The sequence below is a fragment of the Patagioenas fasciata genome, chromosome 1 (genome assembly GCF_037038585.1).
Source record: "Patagioenas fasciata isolate bPatFas1 chromosome 1, bPatFas1.hap1, whole genome shotgun sequence".
NCBI lineage: Eukaryota > Metazoa > Chordata > Aves > Columbiformes > Columbidae > Patagioenas > Patagioenas fasciata.
In genome coordinates this window covers 191,075,709-191,093,891 of record NC_092520.1, presented here as the reverse complement: position 1 = coordinate 191,093,891, position 18,183 = coordinate 191,075,709, and the positions used below count along the sequence as shown (strand labels likewise).

The 18,183-nt window shown below is 38.2% G+C and overlaps 1 protein-coding gene and 1 long non-coding RNA gene across 11 annotated transcripts in view; one reads left to right on the top strand and one right to left on the bottom strand.

Annotated features, from left to right (window-relative positions):
- The window catches only part of CADPS2 (calcium dependent secretion activator 2), a 307,032-nt gene that overhangs the window by 151,788 nt on the left and 137,061 nt on the right, over positions 1-18,183 (top strand). For all 10 annotated transcript variants that reach the window (XM_071803366.1, XM_065836490.2, XM_065836480.2 and 7 more), the window contains 2 exons: positions 1,507-1,618; positions 11,973-12,112. In XM_071803366.1, coding sequence (XP_071659467.1) covers positions 1,507-1,618; positions 11,973-12,112 — 252 coding nt within the window. The remainder of the gene's footprint in view (positions 1-1,506; positions 1,619-11,972; positions 12,113-18,183) is intronic.
- On the bottom strand, positions 1,605-13,461 carry LOC139826925 (uncharacterized). The gene is made up of 3 exons (XR_011737043.1): positions 13,295-13,461; positions 3,621-3,683; positions 1,605-2,632 (listed from the first exon to the last, which is right to left on the bottom strand). It is a non-coding gene; the product is annotated as an uncharacterized lncRNA (long non-coding RNA).

Below are 18,183 nucleotides of genomic sequence, written 5' to 3'. Positions count from 1 at the left end.
GCGGCTGTAATGTCTATCATCAGTTCACAAAACAGGTTTTCTCCCGCTCATGAAAGTAATTTCTTGTCAGAGTCCCTGTTTCAGTTACCACTTTGGCTGAGGCTAAGGCTATGTCCACCGCAGACAGAGAGAGCAAACATCTGTCTAATCCAGACAAAGCAAAGAAGCAACGTAAGATCTGTTAATTTTCAGTGAACCTCTTTTGTAGTCTGGCACATGTTCATCCACCTGTAGGACGGGTTTATACAGAGCCAACACTTTTTTAAAGCATTTTGGTTACGTATTACTTTCCAGACTTTTTCTTGAAGTCTGTAACTCTTATTGGTTGAAAGCTTTTCTTTTATCTATCAGATCCATTTCCTGGAGCATTACTATTGTTGTTCATTTTCCAAGAATGGAGAGACTGTGTAAATTATTCTTGAAAGTAAAATAAAAATAATTGCTTTGTGTGAATGAGGCCCTCTGAGATTTTAGCTTGTGTCATATGTCCTTTTATAGATCATACTCTTAAGGTCACCTGTTTTATTTAGTTAGTTTCTGCTGATCATAATATGTCAAGTAGTAGAAAAAATTAAGTGAAACTGAAGCTGTGCTTGCTTTTTGCATTTTTTTTGTGCCTAGTAGCATAATCAGAATCAGTATCACCAATGCAATGAGTACCATCCAATTGTTAGGAAAATGGAATAGGAAAATAGAATAACTTGTCGGAGGAAGTTGCAATCTAGTTCATGTAACTTTCCTTTGTTTTGACCACTGGCGCATGATGGGGGAAAGGCTGACAAAGCAAGTGTCTTAACTGAGATAAGAGATTAACAGTTAGAATATTGTCTGCCTAATTTAGCTTCTCTACAAGCATGAAGCCTTGTGGCAGTAACTGTCTTGCAGAGCTGTAGTCACCCTGATAAATAAAGATTTTCTCCAGTTTTTGCATTTGTGTTTCCATTTTTCCTATATGCTTATATTAAGCTGTAACCTCTCATGAAACAGATTTTTTTCTCTGTTCAATTCGCTTACTTTCTGCGTAGTTCATTTACCTAAAGTTAAACGTATTTTTTTTTAGAATTGAGACATGATTAATATGGTTTGCATGCACAAGATAGTGAATCTAATAATATATTTAAAAGAAATAAGGATTTCTGTTCCCTTTCCCTTTTCTCCCCTTCTCCCTTCCTCCTCCTTTGCTTTCTTGATTGGTTCTGGTTTTGCTACGAGTGTGTAACTTCAGTCCTTTGGGTTTTGCCATTAAAAATTTATTGCTAATTTTTGAGTGACAAAAGTCATATTGAAAACCCCTGATTTGTCTTATCACAGAGAAAAGCCAATTTTCCCATGTAGATACTTAGTCTTTGATGCTCAAAAATGTATTTTCATGCCCTCTCCCTTCAAAAGTTTGGCAGTTAAGTCCTAGGAGTGCATTAATAAATATTCTGTACAGAAGATTACAGTCCTCTCACTGTCAGGCCTGTCCACTACCCTAGTTAAATTCTGTTCTTTTATTTATTGCAGATGGGGAACTCAAGGAGATTTTACCACTACTCACCCTCGGCCTGTTGTCAAAGTAAAACTCTTTACAGAAAGCACTGGGGTGCTGGCACTTGAAGACAAAGAACTGGGAAGAGTGAGTATTATGTGTAGAAATGAGAAGTATGTGAGAAATGATGCATAGAAATGCAAATATTGATAAAACATGCCATGAAATGGTATAAGGTGTTCAGTACAGCTCCTGCTGTGTTGCAGCTGTACCGAACAGCTTTTTGTTTTCGGGGTGACTTTTCCCAGTGCTCAAAATGTGGTATGTAGACCAGGGTTACCTTTCAGAAACTTGCGTCAATGATCCATGGCAGTTCTCTTTGTCTTGTTTAAAACTTTTTTTTTAATTCCTAGGTGACCTGCCAATGCTTGTAGCTATTCAAATTAGGAGTGGAGACAGGGAAATTTGATGTGTAATAACCATAGCAAATGACTGGGGACAGGGAACAAAGAACTTAAGTGGTAGAAGGATGGGACAGGGAATGGAGTGATAGAGATAATACGTCAGACTAAAATAAGAGTTCTTAATCTTCCACTGTATGAACTTCACTTCCCTTCTCACATTTTCCCTGTCCTGACAGGATCATTTATCCTTCTTAGGCCAAAATCGGGGGCTAGAGAGTGCAATATATCATAGAAGCACGAGGGTAGTGTGAACGAGGCAGAGGGTCTGCAAATCTTGTCCCCTCATCTCCTGTTGAATTCTCCTCTCTGACATGTACAGCATGGAGGAGACCTCCTGTTTTAACACTCAGTTCTGCATTCAGAGTCATGGCTGTTTCTCATTCAAGCAAGGCCAGGTCGTTGGGAGAAGCAGGGCTCTGCCCCGCTTTGTGTCCTTCAACTGCATGTGGCACAAATTCTCTTATACATTGGGTCATTTGTATAGGCTGGGACTGTATCCCCAGTTTTACTTCTTCCATTCTCTGATGTCCTTCTAGGAGGCCTCCAAGGTCACTTGGTCAAGGATGGCTGAGGGGATGGCGAGATCTGTGTGGGGAAGATTCCCAGCAGGGGTAACACTGGCAGGAGGCAGGCAGACATCATGGCAGATACAGAGGAGCCCCAGGGGTGCAGCTGAGCAGACCGGAATCAGCAATATCTGTATTCAAAACAACGAAAAGAGACAATGAAAGGGTGAACTTACAGGACCTACATAGTGGTATTGAACATAGGGAAGTTTATCCTCTGTCCCTGCTTGCTCATTCCTTTCAAAGCAGCAAAAGGAAAGTCAGTGCAAAGCTGTGGGCAGTGGAGAAGGGACTCCGTGACCTGTGTGAACAGTAGCCACCATAGTCATTGCCAAGGAGTCAGAGAAGAAAGATTAACAGAATAAAGAGGCTAAGAATTAAAAGTGTTAACAGGATCCTCTTGCTCTGCAACCTGAAATAGCCAAAGTTCATGTATAAACTTGGTCTGTTTTCTTGTGCTGCAGCTTGTCTGAGTTTCTAGGACAAGAGGTTTAAAAGATTCTAAATTATTTCAAAGGATGGAAACATTTCAAATCTAAAATATTGAATGTAGCTTTTGCCTTAACTGTATCTTGTGGCCCTGGATGGTTAGTTTTGTGTTTTTTCTCAGCCTCCTCTCCCTTAGTACACCTAACTACCTTCTTACATACCTATATTTGTCAGCTGGCCACACCAGTTTAAAGAAGGTAATAACTTTCCTTTCTTGTTTGGAAGTGGTGAGGTAAGAGAGAGAAAATAAAAATAGGTAGTTGAGAGGGGCTGGGGCCAAGCTCAGTGGCCTGTTGTTAGCTGGAGTCTGACCCAGCTTTCCCAGAGACAAAGCAAGATATATAAAAGGTGAGGGGAAAAAAGAGCTGTTGCTGATTCTTACTCCCTTCAGCAGACAGTCTGCATGCTCTTATCAGACGCTCTAAGGTTTGGCAGTCTGTACCAGAATTAGGCTATTAAAATCATCCCTTTTGCTGTTGTTTTTTTTTTCCCCCTTGTCACAAAGGACAAAGACTGTCAACTTTTTTCCACTTGCATTGAAGCTTGTGCAGAGATTTGGCATAGCAAACTGAAGTACCTGAGAGATGCATGGATACTGATTTTATATTATATAATCTCTTCCTGATTTACCAAAATGTCCAGCCTCTGTCGTTGCCTCCCACAATGACCTTATGTACAGCGCATGGTCCGTACCTGTGGAAAAGAACATAAAAAGGGCATGTTCGTTGTGCATCAGCCTGTTTGGGCATCTGGTATGTCCTCCTGCGCCTCCCAGGTCTGGCAATACCCAAGGCTGAAGACAGACACCTTCTAGCTGGTGATGGTAGATGCTCAACTTGGGAGAAGGGGGAATCTGCCAACTGACCTCTCTGGTTTAACCAAAGTATTGAAAGTGGTGGTTACTAGCTTCAGGGAAGATTGAGAAAATATTTGACAGAATTTTTAGAAAATAATATTAAGGTACTGTGTATGCTCATGGTATACATCTTAGCTTTCAAAGGCTTGTTTTGTTGTCAATGTATTTGTTTTCAGGTTTGAGAGCTTTAAGTTCAAGTAGCTTTTAAAAACATGCAGGATCCCACTGGAAAAATTTAATTCTAATAGAGTTTGGCAACTTTATGCCTGGTCAGTACACTGCAGTGATTTTCAGGAGTGCAGCCAATTCAGCTAGCTTTGTTATGATCTGGAAAGGCCTGAAGATACTTCTGCTGGTATTTTTTCTATATTTAAAAATTCAACACAAACCTGCCCCTTCTGAGGTAGCCTTGCTGTGGACATTAATTCTCATCTGTCAAGTACTTTCTTCAAAGCATGTGACTTGACCTGATATCACTTTTCTACATTATTGAAGTTTGCATTTCCCATACCCTGCCGTTATTTTGAAAGTTTTGTTCTGTTTAATCTATAATTAGAAATAGAAGGCGGCAATAAGCGACATGATTTGAATTTTGAACTTCTATCACATACCAAAGGGTTTCTTCTGCCACCAAGGGATTGGCTTTTTATGGAAACAGATCGAAGGTGTGAAATGTGGAGCCAGCAGAGGTTTCCCCAGAGCTGCGAAGGAGAAGGCATTTCTATTGACCTCATCAGTGCATGGCTGTGTCTCACACTCATGAACTTAGAAAGTGTGCCCTGAACTCAGTGTGATGGTACTACAGCTCCTTGGTTTCAGGAGGAGACACTACTGATTTCCAGAAGTAACTAGCTCATGGAGGAGCAGAAGGGATGCAGGCCATTCTTTCAGTAGAGAGGGAAGACCATACGTACAGCTTGATATACTCTTTATTGGGAAGCAGAGGCTGGGGGCTACTCAGCCTCTGCTGCAGAAGTCACCAGGTGAGCACCAAGTGACAGAAGGGTTGTTGTCTATATTTAACATCTTCTGCCTTCAAGGCATTTAAGATGTGTTTAACTGACAGTAAGTAGTACTTACTATGTTGCTTGTCTGACATTTCTCTCTTCCTTTAAAAAACAAACTAACTAACTAACGACAACAAACCACGAAATAATTTCAGTCATGAATGCCAAGAGAACATTTTACTTGCTGAGGGATATTATTCTGGCTCCCTGCAGTCCGCTTCAAGTGTTTCCAAACAAAACAAACCTTAACCTTTATTCTCTGTTCTACACGAACTAGAGAACAATTGAACAAACACAGTTTTCCACTGAAAGAAAAAATGGAGATGTGTGCTGCACAGGAGAGGAAAGGATGCTAATTGGGTCTGGGTTCTGCAGAACAATAACTTCTGGAGTCACAGTCTGTGGTTGTGCGGACCACAATACAGTGAACCACTGAATTTAACTTCTAGAAGGTGAGGCAGGCTGCATCTTTGAAGCTAAGTTTCTTCTCATGGGGAAATGTTAAGAACTTATTTTATTCAAATAGCTTTGAAATGTGTGGCACAGATTTTATGTGACTGACACCGATTTGGCTGCTTCAATAATTTTTGTGTGTGCATACAGAAGGCAGAATTGATGTTCGCATTTGTACATGTAACAACTCAGGAAGCATGAAGAAGCCTTCGAAGTCTGGAGTAAATACTTCTGAAAAATCAGACTGGTGGTTTCTGAAAATCAAGGATCTGGCGCCACTTTTCCTTTTTCTGTACTTTGTGTATGAAGATGTTCAAACCTAGTAATTCAAAGTGACAGCCATTGTACTTGCTTAGCACACATGTGAATACAATGTGAGAACAGCAGGTGGTGTTTGATTGCTGATACTTTTTGAATATAAGAATATTTCAGCCTTGTCGCTCTGACTGTTCAATTAAAAGGGAGCTATTGTCTCACAACCTGCTTGTCACAGTCAGCTGCAGACAGCAATAATTAGCTGTGGATTTATGGGGTTTTTTCATTGGTGCTGTTACTCTGGGTTTGACTTAAAGATATTATAAAATATCTCTGCTCACTAGGTACCAATACTTGTGTGATTGCCTAGTTTCTGAATACCGACTGCACCGGGCACGTTCATTATGTTCTGTGCTGCATTCGAAGGGCTGCTGAACAGAGACAGTTTTGTACTGTGAATATGTTAATTTAAAGCTTGTCATCCTGCATAATGTGTTTCTCCATCACATTTTGAAATTACTGAGGTTTTGCAGGTCTGAGTTTTTCTGGCTTTTTTTTTTTTTTTTTTTTAAGTTTGGAAAATGATAAGAGATTGCTTTTACTTCCCCTTTTTCTCTTGCACCCTGAGCAGTCTGCCTGTCAGCACCCTGCTATGCCTGGCTGAGTGTTATTGTTTCCGCACTAACAGGGGTTTTCTCAGTAGCTTCTCTGAAAATGCCTCTTGTCAGAAACTCTTGAGATATTTTTCATTCAGACGTGCTCTCTCTTAGATTAAGGGGATAGGCTATTTGGGAAGGACTTAAAGACAACAATTGCTAAGATCTAGTAAGGTTCAGGTGGCAGCATCATCAGAGGCCCATTGACTGTATAAACTGCAAAGTCTTCCCAGTTCTTTGTCAGCAACATTATTTTAGATAGTTCTTTCACCATGAGCCTGCTCAGTTTTTCTCTTAGATTTGGCTACCTGTTACCTGAAGCCTTGTCTCAGTGTTTCAGCAGTAATACAATCATCACTGAAAAGCGAGAGATCGCTCAATAGGTGAGATGATGGAGCTTGTGTAAAATACTCATAAGCTCCCTTGGTGATCAAGCTCAAATTAACCCTTTCTTTAGGGGTTCCCTAGGTGAGAACTTCTCTAAGGAAGTTAGTTTCAGGAGAACCATCTCCTTTTCCCACTCCTACCTCCAACCTTGTCCCTTCCCTTGAGCTTCTTTTGCTTCGTCCTGCTGGCAGCAGCGCATCATGATAGAGCTCTAAGGGGACATGAGTGCAGTGCTGTGCCTGGGGTGTTCGGGGAGCTTCAGTTCTTGTCACACTGGCAACAGCTTCTGGCCTTCTGATGTTAACCTGTCTTTGGGTGAGGGGCTGACATAACTCAGAACAGCTCCAGACTTTCAAGTTAGGGGAGAAGGTGACTTGAGAGGAGTCAGTAGACATCTCTGTCTAAAACAGGGAGGTGTCCCTTTAGTAAGTTTGGGGTCAGGGTTATACAAACAACATAAACATTAAAGGGTTTCTACACTTTTACTAGTTATCTATTTCCTGTCTCAAAACAGCTTCAGTAATCTTTGGTCTATAATGCTATTTTCAAATCAGGAAAACAGTGTATTTAACTAGGAGATCTTCCTATGATCTTTACTCAGACAATGACCAGCAGCATAAATTTGCATGTGCCAAATAATTATGGGTGCTTATAACATAAAATTTCCCTGTCCTCTCTGCTTGGACTGACATCTTTTCAAATCATTACATTTTAAAACATTAAAGAAAAGACCTTTCTTAGAGTGAATTAGTCCTGTTGCATTATGAAAGTTTTAACAAATGCATTCAAGGGAGTGTATGATCTTATGTATTGGGCACTTGCGGATTTTCAGTTTTAAGTAATCACAAACTGAGTTTGAAGTGTCTCTGGTAGAGCACAGGAGTTAAAGAACTTGGTTTCTCCAGTTCATCATGGGATTTCTTGCATAACCATCAGTGTATTGGTTATTCTGAACAGAGCTTGCAATGCTGCTTATGATTAAGAGCATGTGAGATTAAGATTCCATTGTCAATTGCTTGTAATTTAGCCAGACTTTAAGCGTTGAGGCTAAAATTTTTCATCCTAGGTATGGAATGAGGGAAGAAGAAAATGTGGATTTGGTCAATGGCAAAAAAAAAATTGGAGTGCCATTTGTGCTCTGGAAAAGCACATCAGTCATGCAAACTCCTTTTGTCTCATAAAATCTTGTGATTTTCCTATTTGAGGCTGTGCAGTTTGAAGAAAGGACAGGAAGGTGGATGCCAGAAGCAACAGGGGCTCCTTGGGGTGGCAGGGAACAGGGCAGAATGGGGGACGCCAGGGCAGCCCCAGACATCAGGCACCTCCTTGGGGATAAGGACAGGTTGAGTCTTTGGCCTGCTTTTTGAAGATGGCCCAGGCTGTTTTATGAAGATTCATGTCACAGAATCATAGAATGGATTGGGTTGAAAGGGACCATAAAGATTATCTAGTTCAACCTGGCTGCTATGTGTAGGGACACCTTCCACTAGACCAGGTTGCTCAAAGTCCCATCCAACCTGGCCTTGAGCACTTCCAGGGATGGGCTCACCTTTATTTTCTTTAAGGTTGTGTGGTGCGAGCTTTGCTAAAGGTGAAATAAGGGGTTTCTGTAATAGCATGTGAAGTGTCATCTGCCTCTCAGCCAGAGCATTAAGGAGGAGCTGGAGATCTTCACTTTCATCTTTTTTGCTTCTGGCAGTGAGCCAAAACTCAGCATAGTCTGCTTAGAATTACCATGATTACCAAGGTTTGGTGCCCAAAGTCTGAAAATGGTCTCAAAATGTGTCCTAGACCATCCCAACTTGTAAACTCTATCTCAGTTGAAATACCTGGGTAAAAAGAGTAACTCCAGCGCTTGGGTTCCACTCCTGAATGCCATATTTTTGGGTGGGAATAGAGGATGGGGAGGGGGAGCAGCCAGGATGCAAGGACATGAGTTGGCTGAAACTGAATTCCACCACAAGTGTGTGATGGAGGAAAGAGTAGGGATTATTTTGACTATTGTTTTTTCTCCGGTGTACTTATGGCTTGCCAGTTTGATTGCCTCTTAGCTTCCTTGATCCCTTTTGAAAGCTGCATTTGCTTTTGATAACAGAACAACAGTGGCCAGGGATGGTTATCTTGAGAGCTTTATCTAAACATGGGGTTACAGATGTGAGGTATTTCTGCACAGTGCTTTTGACTCTGAACCTTCTGCTTGGTTATCTGCTCTAAAAAAGTGAGATTGTCCCAAGTTTGGTTTGTTCAAGCTTTCAGAGTATTTTGAACAACTCAACTTTTCTTCCATCTCTTTAAAAGAAGATATGATTGATGTGCCAAAGGTAGAGGAGAGTTAATAGTTGCTTGGCAGGATTGACTGTTTGGCTTAGGTGTATTTCAAATAACTTCTTCTGTTGGGAACTTGATAACACAACTGAATCACAATAAATTCTAGTTAAGTCATCAAATGATACTAGCTTCATATCTTTTAGCCTTTTGTATTGTCATCGCAGGAGACAAACATTTTTGATCATTCACAATTGAGAAATAGTGTTTTGAGAACGTCATCTTGCACAAATCCATAAATGTGTTACTTTATTTAAGCTTTTCGTGTTTGTTTTACATACAAATGAGGAGAGTCAAAAGGTAACTTTCCACTTTTTCATTTTCAATGTGGTCTGAGGAAATGTTATACTAGATAGAATCAGACCACATGGTTGAGTATTTTTAATGATCATGAGATGATTGAATTTACTGAATTACCCCAACCAAACCACACTGTTTTGATACAGTGAAAGTGTATCCTGCAGGTGAGTTTTATATCCCTTAGAGAAGACGTTTGAGTTGATACTATTTTATTTTTAAAAATGTATTATAGAACAGTAACTAGAAGGTAAAAATCCCTTAAGCAGTGCTGAAAGGAAATTTGAAGCAGAATAGCCTATAAAGTGTCTCCATGATATTGCAGTGCAGTGTGCCATAGTGGAGAGGATGCTTTTAGTACAAATTTCAGGAACTTTTTGCTATTCCTGTCAAGAAACATTTGCCCAGTATTTTGGTTTCACTGATTTCTTGAGACCTTATAGTTCATGCCACCTGATGATATGGAAAACAATGGTTAGCGCTGCCCTGAAGGGCAATGTCGGTATAAAGTTTTTTGTGAAGATAATTAATGCCTGTCAAATGCTTTGTGTGCAACTGTGTACGTGTGTTTGTGTATAATGATAAAAAGTTTGATGACAAAGTTCTTTTAGTTCTCATTGTTTAATGCTGGAAGGCATGAGAAGGTGTAATACAAACACACACAGTGCATACTTAAATATTCTGCCAGATACTTATTCATTGTGAGAGGTTTGAAAACAAAGCTCCAAAATACTTCTTTAAAAATTCAGAAAAGGAATTGTCAGTACTGAAGTTATGAATTAATTATACACTTGTCTGCTCATATTTTCATGCGCATTCTAAAAACTCAGTAACTTTACAGAAGAGTGTTGCTTGAAATGCAGGAGCTGTTAGAAGCTGGTACAGGACAACAGGAACTGTAGCCTGTAGAAAAGGAAAAATTTGTAACATCAGCTACAGTCCTGTGTGAATGCCGAGTGATTAAATGCAAGGAATGAGTAATAATTGTGTTTATATAATCTTACATTTAAAAAGATAAACAAACTAAAAATCATTTTCTGTTTGATGCTTCGGAGCTCAAAGGTTGCCATACTTACAAAGCTTTTAAGGTTGGTTTTTTTTTTTAAGAGATAGGTTTTACTCAAAATGAAAATCATCTTGTTTCTTGAGAAAGAAAGAATAAACTCTGTCATAAGTAATGTTTACTATGCATTTGCAAAAAGAAAAAAACCAAAACCACAAATAGCAGCCTCCTGATTTGTTAAAAACAGAATATACTTTTTCTTTTCCTCTCTCTTTAAAAGGTACTGAACATACTCAATAGTTCTGACAGGTTATTTTTCCCACTGATGTTGTAAAGGCTGCACAATTGGTGAGAGGTGATACATTGTATTTCTCTCCTTCACTAGAGCTTCTGATATTAATGGGATGCAGGAACGTGTTTCTGCAAAATACTGAGATAACAAGCTGAAGTCCTTCAGTTTACGTCATCTTTAATTATTAGATCTGAATGACACTATTGTAATATTTTTGGCTTAATAATAACTGTTAGATTTATGCTTGGCTGGAGTTTCTTACTCAAATCCTTAATTTAACTTTCCTAATAACACAGAGGAGAATATATTGTGTTTTATATATGTGACACAAGGCACAAGGACTATGTATAAGAGATTAACTAGATGGTTAATGTTATGATTAATTTTAGTTTTCAAGAAATAAAATATGTGAAGAATGCTGCTTTTTAGAGTGTTGTTACTTTTGAAATACTGCTTTGTGATAATGGTAATTCAGAACTCATTGAATGTTATGAAAGTCTCCCAAATAGCATGTTTAGAATATTTTAGATTGATTAAAAAGTAGTGCTTATAATAAGAATCAAAGGAAATTATGTTTCAGCAGCATTTAACTGCTAAATGTGTGACTGTGGGTAGGGAGTTCATAAAATAGTAATGTTTAATTGTACTGACTATAAATGGATAAACTTTCTGGATGGTAAATAAAAAAGTATTTAACAGCTTGTGACTAATATTAATGTAAAACTAATGATTAGCTAGTAAAACTCTTGAAATTATAGAAGTATTTTTGAAAATAAATATTTAAAATTCAGTGTAGTTTTCTTTTAGATGTCTACCTCTGAAGATTAAACAAAATATTTGTTTCATATCACATGTGAACTGAACATAGTATCTTACATTTATTATATTCTATTTGCAGCCAACATGCTTTGGAATTAATCTCCACTTTCTCCAGTTTTTACTGTAATTGGCTTTTTATTAATGCTAATGATTAAAAAATGGAGTTTGTAAGAAAACACATTTTGGTTCTCTTGACTGAAGCAATGTCACTGCTGGAGGAGTGATCTGTTGCAGAATGCTACAGCAAATTGTTCTGATAGGATATTTCCAGCAAAGCACTGAGTAATGTAAAAGTTGAGGTTCTTGTTTAATTGTACATGACTATTTTCAAGTGTCAACTGTTCTTTTTTGTTTAAAACTGTTAATTGAGAATGAACTAACAGAGGAGGAAATTTTATTAACTCATAATATGAAAATTACCCTTTGTACGAAAATGAATGAGTTCATTTTGGAAATCCATCTATGACAATAAGATTGAGTCCAGTGGTTTATTAAATTTATGAAAGCATTTTTAATCATCTTTCAGAACGGAGTAGATGCAATAAGAATCTTCACTGATTAGAAGTTTCCATTAAGGAATAGCAGGTGGTTTCTCTGTCAGTTCATTGAACTTTTTATTTTATGACCTGCAGGTAGTATTGTATCCAACATCCAATAGTCCAAAGTCACCTGATCTGCATAAAATGATAGTCCCCAAAAACAGCCAGGACAGTGACTTGAAAATTAAACTGGCGGTGAGAATGGATAAACCACCTCACATGAAGCACTGTGGGTAAGTGTCTGTTTTCTGGCTGTTCATATTTATTATTTTGCCTCATTGTGATTGTGTTTAAATGTTTGTAGCTAAAAACACAAAGTTTGTAAAACATTATAAATGTGTTCAACAGTTCCTATAGTATGACATGGTGTTAATATCCTTATTTTATTCATAGACAGGAATAACATTCATTTCAGATGTTCAGTGATGTGTGAAGACAGAGGATAAATTAACTCTGAAATGCAGAACTAAGAGTACAGTGTCATTTAGAAAATAATTTTGAATGTTGCAATTGATAGCGCTTTGGAAAAAAAGAGTGGCTATTTAGGTGAAACATATTTTTCCATTAAAATAGGGTTAATGATATACCTGAATGTGATGGTACGCACAACAGTCTCCTCTTTTCTTACCCTGTCTGCTGTGTGGCATTTCTCTTGAAAGGAACTTATGTACAAATACCCATTCAAGGGAGCTTTTTCTGTCTAACACTGAAGCTATATGGAATAGATTATTCATAAAGGCAGCTCCCCCACCCAACTGCTACCGCTGCTCCTCATCCCAATTGCAAAAACAGTTGTTGCCAACAGTAAGCAAAGCTGTACCTGTTGTTACACAGCAATTACCGGGTCTATTTTCCACCCTTTTAACTTCTGAATTAAGTAGAAGTACATTTAAAAAAAAAAAAAAAAAAAGAGTATTCAACTTGTTAATGTAGAATTAATTTACATTTACAGAATTTATTTACATTTCTCTTTAGTCTCTTCCTGGTAATATTCTGCTTTTTGTATACAGACAGCAATTGCCAAAATTTCCTAGATTCAATAATTTAAGACGAAACCACCTTATTTAAGTTTTGGCAAAGCTGTAATTGGTTGGGCTGAAATTTCTCAGCTATTAACCCCAACCCTCATTTTGGTTTTGGGAACCTGAAACACAAACGATCAGGACTGTAACAGTGAGACTTGCTGGCTGGAGACCTGTGGCTGGTGACCAGGAGCTGGCAGGAGAGAGAGGGAAAGCAGTTGTGGAGCCAATGGGGCAACTGGAGCTACTGCGCTTGGAGACTGGGACTGAGAAAACTTACAAGTAGGGGTGCTAACACATGAATAAGGAAAATGGGACATTGTGGCAGGAGAGAGCAGGAAGACTAGGCCGACGTGAGTGAAGAGGACCTAGGGAGGAGAAAAAAGTGCTTACCTCCACTGAAGCATGATGTTCTGTCAGTCCTCACCTTGCACCCCACTCATCTGCAGTCACCAAACATCTCTGAAATGGTTTGGTAATGGTAGCACATACTTGTCTAGCTTCAGTCGACTAGCGTGGTTTCAGTATCCTGCTGCTGGAAGGTGTTCAGCCAGTTGAAGCAGTGAATGCTGCAGGGGTGCTGCCACTCTCTTCAGTGATTTGTCAAAAGGCAGACATGGGGATGGGGTGACTTGAAGTTCAATAATGAATGACACACAACAGATGCATCTCACTTGCATGTGACCTGGTTCAGTTGCATACTCCACACTACAGCTATGTCAGCGATGTGCTCCCATGCACCTATCCCAAGAGGCGACTGGGAAAAGTCCCCATTTTTTATCAGGTCACTGATAAAGTTGGGATCATGTTGTCTGCAACCCCAAATTAGCGTTCAGAAACAAGGACAAGGCTCCAGTGCTTCCTCCTGTCATGCTCCTGGGTTTCCCCAGAGGCTTTCTTGGTCGGGAGCTGTTCTTCTGAGGTCTTCACAGGGTCTTCCTACCTTGCTAGTTTGCTTTTCCATACAAGTCTATGTCACTATGTCACTGTCTGAGCATTAAGTGGATTGCAAAATCAAATGTTACTTTCAGTAATTTAATTAAATCATTACCCCTTTCTTCATCTGCTGCTGGTTACATCCTCACATTGATTTTTAATCCTACTATCCTGGAGGAGTTTGCTGCTTCATTTTACATCAGGGTCACTGCTGTCAGTGTTCTACAGAAAAATACTGTTGCTCTTCCTACCAAAAATGCTCAAGGTCAGTCATTTTTTCCCTCTCTTTATAGTCATTAGCTATAATGATTATTACGTACACATTTGTTTAGAAAAGTTAGGGCACCGAGGGAAAGCTGTATTTATGTATGTAAATACCATAAATATATGGGAAATGAAATAAAAGGTTAATAATTCCTCCAGGAACCGTTGAAAAAGTTGGTGAAATAATGTACAATAGCACTGGAGTTGCAGTAAGAGGAAGGAAGATGATGTTTGGAGGGAAGAATTATTAGAAGAATTATTAATGTGTACAGTTAGGAACCATTAATGTTATGGAAAGCCACCATCTTGACACTCTCTGCAACCTTATCCTGAGTTCGTGAGTGACTACAAGAATTAGCGGTCATATACTATTTTTTAAAGAGGGATTCCCACCTGTTTTAACACACAGATTATAGTTATTCTGGTTCTGAACTGCTGTGTAGTTATCAGAGAAATCCTTATTTGTGAAGAGTCAGGAAACACGTGGTGGATGATGGACGGTATTACGGGAAGACAAAGGAATATTTTGTAGTTAAGGTATTTGAGGGATGCCTGGAAAAACTGGGTTTTTTCTCTGTGCTACACAGACAGACCTACCTGTAAGAGACTGAAATGTTTTCACATACAGTAACTGGTGGTATATTATTTGTTTCCTGTGCCCACTTTGATAAGCAGGAATCTGGTTTCATAGAGGTGCCCAACACTCACAGCTTCTAGCCAAAATCGGTGGAAACTGAGCTGTAAATATACATTGCACTGTTAAGAGTCTAAATGTCTGAAAAATTAGATCTTCATCTTAATATCTGAAGTCTAAAGTTTTTAGTGCTTCGGTTCTCCCATTATGAGGTGAGAATAATATGACCTTGCAGTGTTCTAGACATTTCAAGGTAAATCTTGGGAAGCAACTGATAGAAAAGGTTCCTGCACATGAACTGGGGACATTGGGCATGGCCACTTCTCTAAGACCTGGCCAAAGGCTCATGCTGTGCCGGGCAGCGTTATTGCGGTAGCAGGCTCTGCAGATCCCTGGTGAACCTGCACAAGATAGAAGAGCAAATAACTTGATTCTCTCTGTAAAGCAGTGCTTGCATAAATGAGATGAAACAGGCCATGGGAGAAAATAAAGTGCTGAAGAACTGGAAGGCAGCTGATTCTATCCTAGATAATGAAAAGGTCTGGGAGGTTTTTGTTTATTTATGTATTTCATTGAATTTATCTATTTATTTTATTTTTAGTATGTGGTCAGATATTTAAGCACAGTGACATAAAATACACAAAAAGGGGGGAATAAAAGGGTAAAAGAATGAGAGCATCCTTGTTGCTGCAATTTCATCATGTTAGCAAGTTGAATTTTATTACAACCTTCATAACAGACTTCTAATGTAGTTAGTATGATTAGCCCAGTTAATTTAAGCTAACATATAAGATTCATATTTCTCTCATTGGAGAAAAAAGGCAATCTGTGGGCATTAGAAAATGCCTTTCAGCTGAGAATCTCAAAATTTAGTTGAAATTGAATTAATATTTTACCCCACAGCCAATTGCAAAGTGGGGGGGAGGGGTTATTATTTTATGCTCTATCATGATTAAAAAAAGAACAAGGGTGATAAGAGACTGGTTTTACAGATATAGGAGCTATGTTAAAATGTTTCGGTTACTGCAGCATCAGCAAAACCCACAGGCCCAAGTTAATTGTGAGTTTACAGTTTTACTCCTTCAGAAAAGTTTCTCTTATTTAAGACTGACTTGACTTATTGACGCAGGAGATATGCTGAAAGACTTTGAAATCTTTCTCACATAAATGCTTCAGGAATATTCAAATATACAAATTATACTGTCTTAAACTGAGATTTTTAATTCACAAATAGTATTCTGGACTGCAGTACCTTCGGATCATGTTCCCTCCTTGAGTTTCCACAGTCATAACAAATAGTTATATTTCAAAAAATACATAAACTTGGGATTTTTTTCATTATAAATTTTACCTTTCTAAGAGAAAGAAATAAAAATCCTTATGACTCAACACTACTACAAATCTTAATTGCAGCTTATTTGTACCTCTGCGAAAAATAGGTAGCTTTGCCAACCACATTAGGTTTACACTAGTGTTTATGTTGAGACGTTCCAACAGCTATCTAGTATTACTCCAGTAATAAGATTTTTTGAAAAAACACTTGTTCAAGGAAACACTCCATGATTTTTCTATGCATTCTGTTATATTCTTTAAAAATAAGGAAGACTCATACATGTCTTATAGTAAACATGATCCTATTTTTTTTTAGACTTTTTTTTTTTTAATTCTTGCAGGAAAGGCTCTCAAAGTACGAAACAACCTAAAGGATACATAACCATCCATTTCTATTTAAACTCTGTCAGTAGATTACAAAGGGAAGCATGCACAGCTAGAAATTCTGAGTAATGACAAAGTAAATGTCACCCATTAATGGGGATTTGTAGAACAGTTTTGATTATTGGCACTTCATGATACTTCTATTCCTTTCTCATAATTTGTAATGTATGTCTTCTTCTCACGGAATGTGGTAACCTTTTCCTTGTCTAAAATGCAGAGCACATACAAGATATTGTTTAATCTTCTTTATTAAGGTAGTAAAGCCAAAATCCATACAAAAGGAGGTTTTTTTAACTTTTCTATTAATTTCTTCTGTTGCAATCTTGAAACAAAAACAAATCATTACAGGAAATAAGCAAAATTTGACCTAAAAATGCCCTGTATAAACTGCTAAAAACATGTTTATTTCTCTTGAGTTAGAATAGCAGGATAGGCAGGTACTGTTTGCTTCAGGAAGGCTCACTTGGCTCTCCTTGACATGTAATTCAATTAAGGTTGAAAACACAAGCAGGACAGTTTAATCAACTCAAGATATGGGTGTTACTGTAAATATATTTTCTAATGCATGTGGGTTTTTTAATGTGCCTTTGCACATTTGCTTGCATTTAAAGCACACATTATTTTTAAAAGTAGAATTTATGTCAGTTGAGTTGTCCGTTAGCATAGCCTGGTGGCTACTAAAGGGTATTATTCTATTGCTTCCGATCTAGAAATAAAAAAGGAATTGTGAGATTTTTTTCAAATAGCTTGCCTTGAAAGGATTGGTAGTGCTTAAAGGTCATACTGAAAGGAGCAAAATAAATAACATAAAATGAAACTCTTACACATTGAACAGCCTGAACAGAGCAATATGACGATGTAGTATTATTTGGGCTTGACTTTTGAAGTAAAACATTTCAGCATAACTCTTGTCCAGAGCTTTCTCCAACATTTGAAAGGCAGAATTCATTCTTATAAGTTCTGTTCTGCTTTCTACTGTGACATGTGGCATATAGAAATGTTATATTTACTTTCTTAAACTTTTGTGTTTGGAATATGTTTTCTACAAGCCTTCCTGTGTAACCTCATCTAGGTGTTCCTGCTCCAGCAGGGGGATTGGACTGGATGATCTTTCGAGGTCTCTTCCAATCCCTAACATTCTATGATTCTGTGATTCTTGTGATTTGAGCATGTACGTGCCCAGATTTTCTCCCTGTCTCTCATCTGTAAAGCAATTATTTTCGTGACTTTTTCAAACTTGTACTCTCCAAAATTGTAAGGAAAAGAAAGAAAGAAATCATTTTTCTCTGTCAACTTCTTTATTATTATTATTTTATGGGTGTATGTACAGAATATAAAAAAACCACCATGTATTTCCTTTTCTTTTTTTTCCTCTTGTGCACTTGTAATTGACTGAAATGTTCTTAGGTAAGCATTTATAAACAATAAATTTAGCTTCTGTTTCCGGTATAAATATAACATTTCTCCTCCAGCTGCTGTAGTTTTAGAGCTAAAGGAAATCTTTGAGACGAATGCCATGGTTAGTAGTCTTCCAAGATGCAGAATTAGAGGATAAGTACTTTCCCCCTCTCATTTTTATGACACTTGTCACCCACTGATAAACGAGTTCATTGGAGAGGAAGTCGAGTATAACTGTATTACAGAAATGAAGCACAGGAATGAACAGAGATCACATAAGGTCACAGGCAACTCCGTGACTGAGTTGAGGATAGCGCTGGGGTTTGCTGGCTTC